Genomic DNA, 18,334 nt, shown 5'->3' with positions numbered 1-18,334 from the left:
TCCATTAATCCCGTTTTGCTGATTATTCCTATGGAATTAGAGGATTTACACACCATTTCAATGATTTGGAGGCTGCCAGATTTTCTAATGTAATTTTTGTTTTTCCCTTTTTTCCATCTGTAAGTTAATGCTTTTTATTTGTTACTTCAGCAGATAATTTTTTATGGTAGCTTTTCTGCTTTATATCCTGCTGGTATGTAGTTTAACGAAATGCCTTTTTAAACAGTGTATTTAATTCCTCAGTCATGCCTCTGGGAATAAATTCTTACTGTATTATAACTTCTTTTATATCTTTTCTTTTCTGTGGTTGATAACCTCTGCAAACTTTCCTTTCAGAAATTGCCACCTCTTATTTCCTTTCTGTGTCTCATCAGCTGCTCTTTGCTGCTGGTCATGTCCTGTTCCAGTGGCTTAAATACTTAAGGAAATTCTTTAACAGCGTTTCTAGTTTTTGCATCCAGAGCTTCAGGAGGAAAATCAAATTTTCACAGCTGACTGCTGATTTTAGATGTTCTCCATGATGCTGTGTCAATGAGCTGATATTGTGGAGAATCCTTTTTGAAATTACTCTTACAGTTTTTAGTGATCCTGAATCATAACATTTATGGTGGAAATGTGATGGTATTTCAGAAGTAGCAAAGCTATACATTTATGTGTAGAAGTCATGTCTTCCTTACTGGTAATTACTTGGTTTTTTGCAAAGTTAAATATATGCAGTGTTTTTGCAGAAGTTTTTAATGGATGTCTTGGTTTAGAGACAAGTTTTAGGAGAAAAAAGCCTGAAAAAGGGTGCACAAAAGGCACAGAAAAGGATTGAATAAATGCTGGAAATTGAAATTTCAAAACCTTAACCCCCACCCCTGCCAGGCCTGTGGCCAGGGGGGCAGAGATGGGATCTGTCTCCTTTGTCTCGGGGAAGGAGAGCACGGGAGCTCACGCAGCCGCTTGGGCAGAATAGATGGGAACCTTTCTGGTGTTGGTCTCCTCCTCACAGCAGGCAAAGCTGCTGGGTTTTGGTGTCCTTTCCTCTGCTGGCTTGGTCTCTCCTGGGGCCCTGACTGTCCAGCACAGCCCCCACAGGCTCCCAAGAGTGGAGAGGAAGAAAAAAAACCAACAGGCCAAAACAGTTCAAATGGAAAAAACAAAACAAACAAAAAAAAAAAAGAAAACCAATCAACACAACCAAACACTGAAGGATCTCTACTGGAGTCCAGAGAAAAAGGTGGGGAAAGAAAGAAATTAAGCTTCTTGCAGAAGCAAGCAAAACTAATCCAACAAAGGAGCAATGTAACATCCTGGTCCATGGTGCATGGAGCACACCCTGTGAAGAGCTCCAACAGAGCCTTCACCTGGGGTTCCCAGGCTCCAGCCTCTGGTTCATATTAAATCTACAGCAGCCATTCCTGGGCATAAAGCAGAGGATTAGGGAATAGAATATCACCATAAAATCACCCCAAGACAATGGGGCTGGTTGTAAATTGTTGTTAAATCCAGTTTTTGACTGGATTGTTACAACTGAAATTGTTAATTGCTAACGAATGAACATTCTTCTGGGAGACCTCTTTTCATTACAAATGGGCCTTGCTCATCCCTGTTCAGCAGTGGTATGATTAGAAGTGCTGCTGGGCTGTATTGTATTGCAGTTGTAGAGTATTTTTATAATCCAGAGCCCCAGCACCTCACAGATCAGGCTCCCTCTCTATCTGTGACACAGACTCCCTCCATGGAAAGAACTCAGGGTCAAAAGAACCTTGTGCCTTTCCTACAGAGCTGAACAACAAAGAAATTCTTTTTCCTACAATGCCCGTGAAGCTGGCCATGTTTACAAATTGAAATGCCTTCATTTCTGTCCAAAATGGTCATTGCTCAATCTCTGTAAAGGATTGGAAATACTTCATTATTTTCCCAGATAAGTACATTTTGAAAAAAATCATCTTTGTCTGCATTTTGATTTTTTTTTTTTCTGGTACAAGATGAGTTCATCAGGACAGCAGAATAGTTAATGAATAAGAGCCTTCAGCTTAAGGGATATCAGCTTTAGTCCCATGAAGCAACAATAGGTGCTCCTCATTTGTGTTGTCATATAGTAAGTCACAGACTTTATTACTCTGAAAGATTTTAACACTCTGTTAAGAAGCCACCATAATTCCTTACTGAAAAAGACCACACAGAGATTTCAGAGTTGTGGACTATAAATGAATCATACATCCAGATTTCTTTGAATCAGATCTGAATCAATTTTGGATACTAGGAAAAAATATCCCTTAACATTCTGACTTTAAGGTAGTCCTGACATTTGTCATGTAGCTCCTCACAGAGCTCTCATGGTGCTGCTCAAGGAAGGAAAGGTATTTTACAGACAGGTAATGCTTATTTTTAAATAATAAAGAGAGATTAGTAGATTGGAGCAACACAGGACAAAACACAACCAAAAATAAATGTGTTCAGGCCAGTTTAAATGCTACAAAGGTGGTACAATTGATTGCTACACTGAAATTAGTACATATTATCTCATTAATTCACTCCATCTGCTGCATCATCCAGAATAACTTCAAGAATGGTGGGAAGGCTTACCTCCAATACACTTCAAAAGTTTGATTGTATTCATTATATATCAGATTTTAACATCCTTGTCTGTCTTTCTTAGTCTGTTCACAGTTCTCCAGAGGAGTTTATGCCATCTTTGGATTCTATGACCAGATGTCCATGAACACCCTGACGTCGTTCTGCGGCGCCCTCCACACGTCCTTCATCACCCCGAGCTTCCCGACAGATGCAGATGTGCAGTTCGTCATCCAGATGCGGCCAGCCTTGAAAGGAGCCATCCTGAGTCTCTTGACTTACTATAAGTGGGAAAAGTTTGTGTACCTCTATGACACAGAACGGGGTAAGCACTATCATTCTGACTGATTTGTTTCACACCTTGCTCTGAGTACTGCCAGCATCAGTACGTGCAACCCAGTTTTCTTTGGAATGGAGGTAGAACTTTCTGGTGGTCCTAGAAAATGAGTTTGTTCTGAAGGAGCTAAAATGAGTTGATAAATAAGAAGGAGGCATCTTCATGTTACTGATAACTTTTAAGGAGATTGTCTGAGAATAGTGTTAGCAGAGTAAGTATTCAGCTGGCATGCCTGGTTTCCACGGATCTGCAGACTCCACACTTGCCAGGGTGTTTCAGTCCTTGCTAAATAAATAAGGTCAACACCATGCAAAAGGCTGATAAGCAGGACCTTCCACTGTGCGTGACATTGCAAATCCCACACCACTTTACAGAAATGCACATTTCTCCTGTCACTGGACAAAGGCAATACATGCTAAGATACACTCTGGAGATGTCTAAGCATTAATAATGGTTAAGCGTCGTGTGTAAGATCTCTGCTGGAGTCCAGAGAAAAAGGTGGGGTAAGAAAAAGCTTCTTGCCTAAGCAGGCAAATACTAATCCAGCAACAGGAACAATGTAACTCAGCTCTGCTGGGCTGGAGATGCTCTAGATAGCTCACATTCCAGAGACAAATTGAGATACATGCCAAGAATGACCAGAGTTATGTTTAACTAAGTGGAAACATAATAAAACCAGTGTGTTCACACTTAATTGTTAACTATTAATAAGCAGGAAATGTAGCAAAATCTGTCCAAAAAAATCTCAAAAATCTGTCAAAAAGAGATCTAGACATCAGAAACCATTTTCTGTGAGGAATCTTTCAGCTGCCACCTGCTCTGAGTGTATTGAATTTGCTGAATTTCCTCTGTTACAGATTTCACCTGGGTAGCATTTTTTATATCAAATAGATGTGCCACTGCCCTTCTTACCAGCTTTATGATTTTCGACTTCAAGAAATTTTTCAGATCAAAGGATCTCAATAGAGACAAAGAAGCTTAGACTTTGTTCTTGGCTCCAATGAAAATATTTCCTTAGGCTACTTCATGTTGTTAAGGATCAAGTCTTCAGTGGGTGTGCTTTTCACGCTGAAGAATAGTAGCATCACCCAACTAAAAACCCAACTGAAACCTAAAAACTCATGTATTGAAAAAGTAATTTTCAGTCTGATTTAGGTGAATGCCAAGCATTTCAAATTTTCTGACTGATTTGGAGGTGTTAACTATTTCTAGCACTGAAAAACCCTAGCTGTGAGATTAAGTAGGAAAATATGGAGAAGTTAAGAATGCCATTACTTCCAAAATCTTGTAAAATCACTACCCATAAATCTGTTTTTCTGGCTTAGTCCACTTTTAAATGAAAGCTCCTGTGAATAAACAATTTGTCTGAGAAAAAAAGGCTTATTTGATGTGGCCAAATACAATGAACTTTGAATGTGTGATGAAGTAAAATGCCCTTAGTTCCAGGACTGATGAAATTTACCATGATTAAGGCTAATAAAGTTTGCTTTGGGAAGAGTTTCATTCAAGAAATTTGGCACTTTAGACTGGAAAAATCATCCAAAACAATAACAGTTTCACTAGAACTTGTCTAGACAATATGACTGTCAGACTAAGTGAGATAATAAAGGGAGTCAGGAGGAGGGGAGACTTGCAACCTCAAACTTGCATTTATTTGCAGTTCTCAGTGTGCACAATCTTTAGGTAGACACAATCTGAATTTATTATGATGGCTAATCCCTTTGGAACACTTTACTCATCATCTTACAGTGACTAACCAAAATCCTCTTGTGCACCTCCAGCATCTCACAATGGTGTTAGGCTGACCCTGTGTCATGTCAGCCATTCTGACTGTCAGAGTGACAAATCTGAGTGAGATGACAGTGAAGGTCACTGTAGGATTATAAAATGTAGCACAGGACAAGAAGATAAAGGACAGCTGGGTCTTTAGCATGGAAGAAACATCAGTACGTATAGGAAGCTTGGTGATGGGCTTTAAGTCCAAGTTTGAGATAAACTTACAACATCTTACAATATCCTAGTTGCTGCTGTTTGGTAACCTATCTACTATTTGCTAAAATGGGAAAAATGAACAGTTTATTAGACTCACTTACTGCTATTTTAGTTTAATTCATAGAAACTTGGTAGCTATCCTATTGAGAGTTTTAATTCTTCTAGTATTATAATAAATTAGGAAGTTTACTATAGGAGAGATGCAGGGCAATTAGGTACTGAGAAATGGAGGTTAGATTCCTTTGAGGAGTGGTAATCATGTGTGACCTGAAACATTTGGCAATTCCAGTAAGTTCACCAATTTCTTGTGATAGACCTTTAAATACCAAAAAAATCCCCAAAATCTGGACAGTAATAATGGGGAATGACTGCTTGTGTCAGGTAATGAATAGACTGTACATGTTCTTTTGCTGAGAAACCCAAACACTAGAGCTGTCCCAGCTTTTAATAATTCCTTTCTTAGATACTTAACTGCTTTGGGGCACAAACACTGTAGAGAGAATGTGTTGAGCAGTTAATTGTCATTTCCTGAGATAAACTATCATTTAAATAGTGCATTTCTAGGAATATTATAAACTCACTGAGAACCTGAGTAATCACTAAATATCAGACTATTCTTTCTTGTGTTCAGTATTATTTATGGACTGAACTGATGTTGTAAGTAGCTTTACCATATTCTGCTGAAGTGAACCACCAGGTATGAAACATTGCATATACCATTAATACCACAGCATATTACACATGCCATACAAAACTGAGTAAAGCTTCTTGTGGTTTATTGAACTCTTTTGGTTTAAGCTTAGGAAAATGCAGCTTTGTAAAATTGTTTTCTTTTTGTTCTTTGCCATCAAGTCGTGTAATTGCATGGTTTCCTCCTCAGTGATATTATGTACAATACTGTGATGTTTGGCTCCTGCAATGAAGACAAAAGATAAATCTCAAACAATAGAATAAAATTAAGATGTATAATTACATAGATAGGTGGTGGAGCTTTTAATCAGCTGAGTGTGCACATTGTATACACTTACATTCTTAAGTATAAAATAATATTTTCTGTTGCTATGAGATGACTGCTGATTGTGCTCTAAATGTATCTTTATGTGAAGGTGTAAAATTCAGTTTCTTGAAAACTGCTAAAGCACACAGGAAAAAAAAGGTGAGATTCATTAATTTCACCAGCAAGAAGTACGTCTTATTGTTATTTTCAGTTGTTAAACTTATTCTTCTATGAAGAAACAGAATTTTAAGAGAAATACCAATTCACATTTCTCTTCTAGTACCACCAGGAAAAACCCAAAATGTGCTTTGCAGAGAGCAGTGATGTCTTAGGAAATGGCTGCTAAGAGAAGAAAGGACATTAAGTGGTGTGTAGAAGAAACAATCATATGTTCACTCCATGCCACATAATTTTAGTTCATGTGAAAGTGAAAGGCAGGGTTGGTTTCTGTTTGTGTTAACTCACATCAGTAAGTTGACGCTGTTGGTCGCTGTGATGCGTGCAAAATATCTGATTAATTGTATGGTGCTAACTGCCTCAGTGGGCTTCTCTGGAGCAGGACTAGGGCTAATTAAGATTCTGTCAGGATGAGATGAGGTGAGGTTATGTACAGAAAGCTATTAAGAATTTAGGTAGCACTTTTTAGGAAAGTCACCTTTTGTATCTCATGCTGAAGATTGTTTCATCAAAACCCTCAGGTTTACTTTCAGTCTTCAGCTCTGTCTCTTCTCTTGCTTTACTTTAAATCAGATGTTCCACTGAATTCAGTGAACTGAAGTAACACAGGTGTGAGTGTATGCAGAGGTAAACTTGTGGCTTTCATCATCATCTTATTGTTGCTTGAAAGTGCGAAATACTTCTTAATTATAAAAATGGTATGGTGAACTGTAATACTGAAACTTTTGTTTATTTAAAATTTCATAATGTTAAGTAACATTTTGGTTTATTTTTGCCAGAGAAACACAGTTTTGTACAGATTGTTTGCTTTCCATCTGTCAATGTAACACGGATGTTTTTCCCTAAGTTATTTTGATTTGTCATACCTACTGTGCACAAAGACACTTATTTCTGTCAGGCAGATCATTTAAACAAAACCACACGAAGTGATTTCTGTAATTTGCATCAAGTCTTCATCTTCAGGTCATAGGAGTCATTACAAGACAGGAAAGTGGCCAACTGTAAAGGACAGCTGTGTTTTTAACATGGAAAGCTGTGTCCTTAGCATTTTGTGTAGTGCCTTCCTACTCAATGGCAGCTCAGTCTGGACAGAGGTATAGAGACAGCACAGGTTTTTTTGGGGATGCAACCAAACCCCTCACTAAATCTGAAGTTATTCTGTCATTTGGTTTTGATTTAGTCTATCAGTAGATATCTAGCAAGACCTAAAGTCAAGGGAAAAAAGCCTTAATAAATATGGTTATTGTTGGGTAGTCTTTTTCTCATTGGCTAGCAGTAGCTAGATGAAGGCTGAGGCAGGGAAATATTAATCTAATGCCCCAGGTTATTTGGCTAAGGAGAGTTGAAAATGTCTGCTTTGAAAGCACTTACATCTTTAATCCTTACTGCTACCAAAAGACAAACATTTGACTTGAATGTAATGGATAGGTAAGGCTACAGAAGGCCTCAAAATATAGGTTCAGAAAACATGACCAGTCCTATTTCTTCTAAATATAAAACCTCCTGGTACTCTGTTGCATAAAGAAATGCCAGGTGAAAAGAGTGGGGAGGAAAAAAAGGTACAACTGGAAGCTTTTCAGTGATCATGTGTAAGGCATCAAATTGCCTTAAATTGGGTTCAGTGCAAGGCAATGAGGTCTGATTCCCTGCTTCTGCTGAAGACAAAGAACAACTCTGTTGAGTTCTGCTTTTACAAAATGAGGTTAGTTATCTATTGCTATCAAAGAACAAGACACTTCTGTACTGCTTTCTCTGGAGAAAGGGAGCTGGAGCTGATAAAAAAAGTGGTATGTAGAACCAGGCTCATTATAGCTTCCACAAAATTAAATTGATGGATTTTTATTTTTTTTAATTTAGTTGCATTGAAAGCTACTCATATATAGAATGTAACTTTTTTTTTTCCAAAAATGTGGGGTAGGATTCATTTTTATGGAATCTAAAAGTACTTGGTAGATTCCTAGATATTTTAGAATGTTGGGTTCTGGTGGACCAACTCTCTCCTGAAAACAGCAATGAAGAATGTAAACTGAGAGAGTGACTGACTCCTGTTTATAAGCACCTTCCATCAGCAGAGAGGTGCAAAAGAATTCGTCTTTCCACATAGCTCATTTCTTAGACTCTCTATTGTCTTTCTGCATGTCAGGAAGTTTTATTTTATTATAAAGATCATTCTTCAATGAAGGAAAAATAAAAATAACGGTAGTAGCTACACCAGCATTAGTAAACCCTGAATTCAGCACCTGCTGTTCAGTCAAATGTCAAAAGAATTGATAGCTGAGCTGTTCATTAACATGTTTATCCTTCAGAGCAGGGGAGTTATCCCACTAGCTGAAAAACTTCTCTGAATCCCTTACATAAAGAAAAAAGAAATTAACGCCAGCTTCCATTTTTCTCAGAATTAAACATGGGCTTGGTCCATTTGAAAATTATAATTCTTGTTTGGTAGTATGTTTATACCTGCTTAATTCTTCTCAGTTGTGCCTGTGAGGTTGATGCATTGAATTTTGCTTACACTTTGAAAAGTATGAAAGGTTTGGAAATTTTGACATTTTCTTCTGTAAGTATCAGTGTGTGATGAAGAATAAAACAACATACAAAGCTTATTTGGGAGCCTATAAAATCAAAGTAACCTATAAAAAAATAGCCTACAAAAAAGTGACCACAAAGGGGAGGGTTACTACAAACTTTGATTCTTCTGAGTTTTTTGGCTCTTTGTAGGTATGTTTTGGGCAGCAGCCCAGGATCATGGGAGTGACATGGAGACTGTAACAATTGCTGGCATTTAGGTGGCGATGTAAACTGTCTCATTCTCCTTTCCCACTTTACATGGTGAAGGGAGTCAAATCCTGTCAAGACCTCCCATGTCAGAGGACCAGGTGTCAAGGTCTCTATACTTTAAGACTTGCATGCCCCAGTAACTGCCATGCAGAAATTATCTTCTAGGTCAAAACCAACTTGCAGCATGGCCACAAAATGTGGCATCTTTTGCATGACTTTGCTTGAAAGGAGGTGATGTAGTTTCAGGTTTTCATACTCTGCTACAACAGAGAACACACACAGTGTAAAAGATCCTTTTGATAGAATATCCATTATTTAGATTTAAAGAACAATCATACTCAATATACTTACATGCAATAGGAAAATGATCTTTTTCTTTCACTATTGGCCTTTTGGGCATGAGTGATTTTACCATCTTATAATACCTAGAACTTATGTTTTTATAGGGTTTAAAGTCATAGATACTGCTTAGAGATGTTTGTATAAAATGTGAGTAATTTAACCTCACAAGGAGACAAGCCTTGACATACTTATTTAGGGCATATTGTTTCATTGCTTTCAACAGCCTAATGTATGAACCAAAGCTCTGTTCAGGAAACAAGCCAGGACCTTAATTGAAATATTTCAGGATTACTTTACTGTTTGATTTTACTGCCTAAATATGTTCAGGAATAATCTGAGTCTGAACAGTTAAATCTAGCTTTTGATGATCGCTTTCCATTTATTTCTTCTGAAATCTCTGAAGTCTCATACCAACTCCTTTTATCTTGGTCTCTGTGGTACACAGATACAGAAGAAAGCCCTTTCACTGATCCTTGCCCAAACAAACATTGAGACCCTGTGTGGGAGAATGGATGTTGGCTGGGTTTTAGGTGGACTGAGAGCCTTAAGCATTTTTCTCCTGATCTTTCCCATTAGCTGCTATTTGTTTAGCTTACCCTGGTAATCACTTAAACCGTTTTACTAGCTTAGGAACAAGAGGAATGGATCAACTTTGAAAGTCATCCAGCATGAGATGTATCATGCTGGCAAGGTGCAGCTTAAGACCAGGAGCACAGGGTTCATGGGGGTATTCTGTATGGCAGCTTTGTGCCTCTTTTCAACAGTTGTGTACACACAGTGGCCTCAGTTTGGTGTGGAGATGCCTGGGCCCCATGCCTGAGCATCCCTTGAAGCTGTTGGAACACACACTATTGTCAGCAGTATTTTCCAACAGGAGAAGCAACTGCTCATGTACAATATATTTGTGTCTTGCTCCATGGAGCCTTGGACAATAAGGATCATGAGCTGAGGCCCTGAATATCTTTTGTAGTTTACAGGAAAACCAGCATTGGTTTTCCTACAGCATTGGTTTTTTTGCTACTTACCAATGTCTTACAGAGACAAGTCTGCAAATTATTGTATTTATAAACTGAGTTGGGTAAATGCATGCCTTTAAATATTTATCTTATCATAAATATGCATGTTTTATCAACTTTTGGAAGAGCCATAACATTTGATTTTTTCATTTTGTGCGGAAGTAATTTAAGTGGCAGATGCTTTTGTTCTCAGTTGATTTTATGTCTGCAACAACAAGGCTTAAATGGTCAGAATCTCACTTTTCCAGGTTTCCTGAAACAAAGCCAAAGTTTCAACAGTTTCCAGGTGGAGGTGGAGCAGGGAGGGGCTGAAAGGATAGGTGAGAAGCATTGTTGGCCCTTTTGCTATGAGCCAAAGGCAAGGACTTGACAAAAAGCCAAGCCTTAGAGGTGATGGACAGGCTTTGCCTGGAACCAGAAGAGACAAGGTGGAATTTGTGGATCCTGGGAAGGAGAGAGGACTTTTTGGACTAGAAAGGAAGTCTGTTGAAAAGAAAACCTGTATGCAAAAGACTGAGGGTAAATTTTTATCAAACCTGTTTGTTTAATCCATCTCACCCAGCAGATCTAGGAGTGTCTGAAAGTTATTTTTCTTGTGTTCGTTACTTTGCATCTATATGTGCAGCACAGCTTTAAAAGCTGAAAGTCTTTGGAGTCTTTAGCATATGGATGCTCCAAGAAAGGCAGGCTGGCTTCACCTGGGAACTTGGGCTGATTCTGTCCATGGAAGTAAACTGTCTTGCTGACTTAAAATCTCCATAAGGCAGCCGGTACTCTCAGTGGGACTGAAGAAAGCAGCACTGTTTAATACAAAGTCAAGACGAAGCCATTTTCAAGTGTGTACCAAAAAGAGATGTGTAACATTGCATTAGTATGTGAACTTGCCTGCTTCAGTGCAGTAGCATGTTCTGGCTATCACAAGTTTTCCAAAGGAAGGACATTTTGACACCTTGCTCCTTAGAGCAGTTAAGGTGGCAGTTACATAGCATGTTAGTATTCTTACAAGTTTGCAAATGTCATCACCTTTCTCTGGGTCTTGACTCTGCTCTTCCTGTGCATCTTTCTTCACCTAGAAATTGGTCTTTCTTAGCCTGAGTGACGGACAGCTGCTGCTGCTGGCCCGTGGTATTTATGGAAGAAGGGTTGCTTTTTATCCACAACAAGGGAACAGGTTTGCAGCATACACTGGGAGAGACTACACCCTTCTTGGAGCTTGGTGTGGTGGTGAGAAGATGGTTTTCAGCCCAGGCAAATGAACCATTCACCAGGTGAAGAACTTCTGTGGAGTGAGCATAGGCTGTTGTAGCTTAATAGAATGACTGTAACTGGAAGTATCTCCAACAAAGGAGATTTCTTCAGTGCTTGAGAAATATATGAGTAAAATGGAGTATCTCAATGAGTTAGTAAATCAAAGCTTCTCCTTCCATAGAGTGGCCTCAGATGCTCCAAAACAGCTTCTCAGATGAGCAATGATATGCATGTCTCTGCTAAAAGAGACTTCATATGCAGTTTGAACTTCTTTTGATACAGAACTATACCATGCTGGATGAATGGTGTGTAAGAATTTAGCTTTGTTAAAGCCTTTGTGCTTTTGAAGTACTTTTCATTTGATGGTCTCAAAGAGCAATGAGAGAATGTTGTATGCAAAGGGCTCCAGTCCTGTTTTTAGGATGGAAGATTTGATGTACTGATCAGCAGGTTAACAACCTGGTCTTCATCTGCTTACATGTACAGAAATACCTTTGAGTTGAAAGCACTGTGAGCTTTTACTTAAGAGATGTGCTGAATGTCATGCTGGAAGTCAATGGCCATGGTTACTAATGAAAAGCAGTTTTTCATGTTCCTGCACAAGAATTCCTTAAATTTTACCATGAATTTCCCTCTTCACCTAGAAAAGTACTTGAACCTTTGAAGAAAGTCATCATGGACTACTTAGAATCTTTGTATTTAAGGTAGTTATTAAAAGATGTTTGCCATGGAGTTTATATGAACAAATCCATTGGTGATGTATTCAGTACTTTCCTTCATCTATGACACTTGGCCAATTTAGATGTAGGCTCTTCTTTCAGGCTTCAGAGAATTTAGCAAACTAGTTTGACCATATGCCTTTTTCTTTCGAGAAAATATCAACTGTTTTAGTAAACATAAAAATTACTTGAGTGCTTTGTAGAAGGAGAATAAATGTGAATGCATTTGACAAACCCACTCAGCTAGCAGGTAAAATGACCTTGTATTGTATTTAGGTTAAGGAGTTTTTAAAGGTTTTTTTCCTCCTGCAGAGATAGATTTTTCTCTGGTTTCTCTTGAGATATTTAATATCACACCTCCTTTTTCTTTTTTTTTTTTATTTTATTCACCTTCTTGCAATTCAGAGTAGGACAGCACTGTGAGCCTGCATTTCAGGAGGTATATAAGATATGGTAGTACAGTGGGATGAAAAATAGCTCCATAAAGTGATTAAGTATTAATCTCTAAAGAAAAAAAGTTAAAATTTCTTGACATGAGTTTTATACTCAGTAACAAGTAATTATTCATTTCTTCAACACCAGCTGCATAGCTTTTCCTGGCCACCTCTTTTGCTTTGATTCATGATGCAAAGAATCATTGGGAGGGAAAGGTGACCTGAGGTTTCATTCCTCCTCAGCCTGAGCTCATCGTGTTCACAGGCTGTTGCTTTGCACTTATAAGTATTTCTGACTTACCTTGGTTGTCAGCAGCCCAAGGAAACAAATCAGCAGTCAATGATTTGCACAGCTTAGCAGCATTATTCAGGGCTCCTCTTCAGCTTGTTAAACTGAACAGAGTTGTCATCTCTTACAGCAGCAAACTATCCCCTTTAATGCTGAAGTGTTTCTCCTTCAGGACTTAGGGCCAGGTTCCCCATGCACCTCTCCAAGGTGTGCAGGTTAGCCCTGAGGGTAGATGTGCACGTGGGGTTCATCTGTGCTCCCTCCAGGTGCATGGGATAGAGCCTGGGTAAGGTGCTTTTGCCAAGGTTGTAGCTTAGTAGTAGTAGTGACCCCAGCTGTGTGGGCTGGTGTGGCACACCTGAGAGTGAAGTATTTCATGAGGCAGAGCTGTGGCTGCTGGAGCACAGCTCGAGTCTGTCCTGTGCCCCAGCAAAGTGCCTGGTGCTGCAGCTGTGAGTGCTTGGGAGGCTCTGAGCATCCCAGGGCTGGGCTGGCATGTACCAGCAGCAGTCTGCAAAGGTTAGCACATACAAGAAGTGGTTGGTAAGGTTTCTTAGGAGCTTCTGAGGTGTTGTTTGCTTAGAGAATATTTTTGTCAATGCTGATAGTAATAATTACATGCAGTGAATTGTCAGGGCTGTGCACATATTAGGTGTAAGAGGACTGCTCTTATTTGCATAAAGTGCTAATATCTTTATGACATTTCTTCCGTTGTTTATGAAGCTATGAGTTATTTTTTCACTCTTTATTCATGTTCAGAAGAGCAGTAATTCATTTTGTAGCTCACATTTTGATAATCTGCCCAACTGTACTTGAGAATGGGTTATAAAGGAGCAGGACCACTCTGCACATTGAACCCTCCTGCCCAGGCCTAATACACATCCAAATTGCTTTGTTCAGTTGTGGCATTTTTTAATCAGCACCTCTGTGTTGTAAGCATTTAACTGGGGCATCTTTTCCCTTTGCAAAGTGAAAGAGACTTCTGGTTATTCTGTCTTAGCCTAATGAAAGGCTGTTCAGTGAAAAGCCCCCTTGCTCCTTTCCTGTTCTTGTGGCATGGTGTACAAAGCAATCTAAACACGACCTTGTGGCTCTGAGCTGGTCTTCAGCTGTCTACATCTCATAGTCATAGTTAAGAGGACTTTTCCAGAGGAAAAAAATGCATGACAATGGTCATTAAATATTTTCTGAGGGTACCTTAGAATATTTTAGACACTCTGAAGCCATTAAATAAGTATGGCAAATAATGCGGACATCTTCAGGTGTCTTTTTTAGCAAAAAGTGTTTCATGCAGGTCACTCAGAGGACATAATACTGTAATTTTTATAGCTATTTATGGCTTTGAAAATTCATATTATGATCCCTTTGGTGATGTAAAAATAATGTAGTCTCAGAATTAACATGGGAAAGGATTTGTTAAAACCCTTGGGTCCCTTCAATTGGAGTGGAGTATTTAATACAGAAGTATGTGGGGTTCTAATGGATGAATGCATCAAATAAACTGAAGTGTTGGATGGAGATGTGATATAAACAGTATTTTTACTCTATTGAATGTAATTTTCAGTTACGTTATGTCCTGCTGAGCCACCTAAAATATTTCCAAGAGTCTATAATTGTCACTCATTTTTACAAAATGCCAGTGTCACATACTACATTGACCTCAGTCTATGTGCATTAATTCATCAAAAATTTAATTTTATGAGTTTAAGTCAGAACTGCAGTAGAAGTCCTTTCAGTGCAATTTATTTATTTTGCTGGCATTATAAATACATGACACCATCATAGACTGGATTCTGTCATGATCTGCTGCTATGACTGAAGATACTGTAAGTGTGTTTCTAGATCAAAGAGTGCTATTTGCTGCAATCTTAGTTCTTACTGGCTTTTTTCCCCCTGCTTAAAAAAGGAGATATGATTTTAGGAGCCAATATTAGTCTACAGTTTGTGTAGTTTAGCACATCTTTTATTAGCAAGATAAGGCTTTATTCTTCTTCAAGGGGAATGAAAAATAAAAACAGAACAAAAATAAGGATATGAAAAATAAGGAAGCCAGTATCCTAACATTGTTTGGCTCAGCAAGATCAGCCTTTCAGCTGACTCCACCAGTGTCAGTAATTGCTCCGTAGATAGAATTGCCTATTGCTCAGTAGTGCTGGCATTATCGATTAGCTGGGTTTGTCCATGGACTGACAGTGATAATCTCAAATTAGATCAAGTTTTTATTAAAGGAATAAAATCAAATTATGCCTGACTGTAGACAAATAATAATGAGTTATATAAACACATAATTATTGCAGTACCGTTTTTACAGAGATTTCTTGAAAGTAAAGCCCCCTGGGTTTTTTTCCTGCCATTTGTTACACAGTTCCCTGGGCAGGCCTGTGGATTTTTAATGGCTTTGTAATGGTTGCCACAAGGAGGTGGAGAGGTGGGGGTGGGAGTGGAGAGCTGAACGTCTCTTTGAAAGGGGAGGTGTTTGAGGGGGAATACAAGGATGCATAAGTTATTGCAGCCTCAAGGCAGCAGTAATTTATGCACTGACAGTTTGAGTTTCATGCTATGCTATTTTAAAAAGCCTTACAATGAACTGTCTCTGTTACACAAGTGTCTGTGGTGCTTTAAGAGATATTTCACATCATGGAGACAGTTTGAAGAAAAACTTTTGGAACACATTCATCACAATGTTGTAGTTGTCCTGTTTCAGTAAGAAAAAGAGTCATAAGAAAGCAGACTTATTTTCCACATCTTAACATGGATTTGGGTGCCCTGAAGTATTTTGCAGGGTTGTCTCACTGCTTTTTTGTTGGGTTTTAGATATGTTGATGTAAGTGAAAATTGTCTACATCTATAGTATTTTAGTGTAGTCATTATTGTAGTCATGCTCTCTGGAACCACTTAGCTGCACTTTCCAAAGAAAACAACAAAACGGATGTGAATGGCAGACATTTAATAGTGACCCATTTGGTTTTCATGTTTTCCTTATGCTGCAAATCAGAGGACAGTATAACTGCACAAAACATATAAGACCAAATAATTTTTCCCTTTTGATGTGACCATATCATAATATCTCTGTTTTAAAGCACCATTTCCTTATAGGAAAGTATTCAGGTTGGTTGTTTGATTATGAATTTGCAATTATATAGTAGTAATTTTCATTATTTTAATAAATTATCATGAAACTGCACATCTGAAGGCATAAATAAAAAGTGACTTCAAAATTTGGAGGGTTATAGAACTACACTGAGCTTTCATTAATAATATAACATACTGCATGTAAGCAGCTGTAGACCATCACAATTTAGATTTAATTTATGTAATCTCTGGGTTGACCTTCTTCAAAAACTGGCCACAGTAGGCAATGTAAGCACATCATTGTCTGTCTTATAGTGAATTGTAGATGCCAGCTGCATCCTCATAACATTTTATTGGGTCTCCTATGAAAATTATGGATAAAAAGATAATGTGAGCAATGATGTTATTTGTTCTTTAGTTTTAAGTGCTGTTCATATTGCATAGCTATCTTCTTGCTTTATGGGATATTAATTTGCATTTTTCTGCAAATAGTGTTTCTGTGACTTTAGTGACCTCCCTCTGACTCAAAAGCTGGGTTTTGTCAAAATGTTTTTAACATTAAAACTTTTACTGCAGGGAATTCAGACTGCTACTGGATGTAACCAAGTTGCTCAGTTGTGTAAAAACCAGCATATGCCTCAGAGCATAGCAAAAGCCATTCATTGCATTTCTTTGAAGTGAAGCTATGCAGATTTGCACAGGTGAAGATTTGACCTAATGTGTTTAAAAATAATTTCTTTACGTGTCCATTTCAAGCAACAGAGTTGTAATACTGAGATAAAAACTTGTACAAAACCATTCTTATAAAAGATTTAAAAATCTGCCATTTTTTGATATTCAAATGTGCTCTTTTTTCTAAATCCCAGATAGGTAATCTTTTGTACTCCACATGAATAATGGATGCTATTTAAAATGTTTGCTTAAGAACAATGAGTTCATTGTATCAATAATGAGAAGTTCTGCTGTGGACCACTTTGTAATATTTTGATTGTTGTGATTTATACCACTCTGGAGGTCAGATGGTAGAACTTCACTTAATTACTGTATTTAACCTACAGTCATTACTGAAGGTGGGGAGGGAATACATTTTAGCTTGGTTCTGCAACGTCTGTCACAATGGGGATTCTTGAGAACTACTTTAAACAAATAATTGCAGATTATTACAGTGGAGTGGAGGGAAATGGGGAGGCTTCAGTGGACATTTTGCTAGAAAATTGAGAATTAGCTTCAGTTTTATTACTTGAGGTATGTTTATGGGAGTTACAGTAAGGAGAATCACCGCCTCAATTGTCACACAGAGACCAGAGTCTAGGAGCAATAAAAGGGGAAATTGCTGTGTCACAAGGGAAACTGATTTTCTGTAAACTAATAAAAATGATGTTATAATGATTTCTTGGTGATCCCTCAGGGATTTTTAGGGACGTATTTGTTAAAGAAACCTGAAAGCTGTTGTATTTCCCTGGTTTTAGGTTTTCTTAATGACTGTCCTGTACAGAATATTCCTTGATGCAGTGTCCTCTTCTCAAGTAACTATTCACAGTCTTTTCTCATTTCCTTTCCAGGAATTTGTACTTCATTCTGTGATAACATAGCACTAGGCTCTTCAACATAAGTAAAAAATGTATATTTTCTTTCCTTCCTGACAGAATTAAAGTTTAGAAAGAATAACTCAAAGTCAAGTGGAACCTGAGAAAGAGTGGGAAATGTTGAGTGAAACAGAAATTACAAAATTCATTTTGGACTAAGCTGAAAAATGTCAGTTTTTCTGCAAGGCATCTGGTCCATGCTATTTCAAGCCTAACTCTTAGTTTAATCTTTGTTCAGTTTTGAAAGTAAGCATCATTAACTTTCATTTTGAAAAATATTTTCCTTCCTTTTCTTCTGCCTGAGTTATAATTTCAGTTTGGCCAACCTTGCATTAATTTATCATTGTGGTCTTTTCTCTCTTAAAAGTCTGTTCTTCCTATGAATGTAATGTCAATTGAAAAAAATGTCACCAGCTTTGTTACTGAATTAAAGAAGCTATAATTGGTAATGGGAGCTTCCCATAAACAGTGAGTGAAGTTATAACCCCACGGATGTATGCAGGGTATCAAAAATTTGAGTGTGGCCACTGACCACACTTTACAAAAGGAAACAAGACAACCAATAAACATGCTGCTTTTTTTTTTTGCTGAAGAGAAATTTATCAGGACTTTAGTAATATGCCCATATTATTTAAATATATTATCATATTATTTTGTCCAAGAATATAATTTTAGTGAGATTAGAATTACTCGCATACCTGCCTGTAGTTATCATCCACGCTTGGTTTTATTGTGTTAATAACTACTTAAAAATAAGGAAGCTAAGATACTGTAAACATATTGTA

The 18,334-nt window shown here is 37.9% G+C and overlaps 1 protein-coding gene across 6 annotated transcripts in view; it reads left to right on the top strand.

Moving 5' to 3' along the window:
• The window catches only part of GRIA3 (glutamate ionotropic receptor AMPA type subunit 3), a 142,482-nt gene that overhangs the window by 31,372 nt on the left and 92,776 nt on the right, over window positions 1-18,334 (top strand). For all 6 annotated transcript variants that reach the window (XR_013184216.1, XM_054641326.2, XM_054641325.2 and 3 more), the window contains exon 3: window positions 2,648-2,887. Coding sequence is in view for 5 of the 6 variants with exons in the window: in XM_054641326.2 (XP_054497301.1) it covers window positions 2,648-2,887 (240 nt within the window). In the remaining variant the exon portion in view is untranslated. The remainder of the gene's footprint in view (window positions 1-2,647; window positions 2,888-18,334) is intronic.

Source organism: Agelaius phoeniceus, chromosome 14, assembly GCF_051311805.1.
Source record: "Agelaius phoeniceus isolate bAgePho1 chromosome 14, bAgePho1.hap1, whole genome shotgun sequence".
Classification (NCBI taxonomy): domain Eukaryota; kingdom Metazoa; phylum Chordata; class Aves; order Passeriformes; family Icteridae; genus Agelaius; species Agelaius phoeniceus.
Note: the sequence above shows the minus strand (reverse complement) of the source record. Positions and strands in the feature narration are given on the sequence as shown.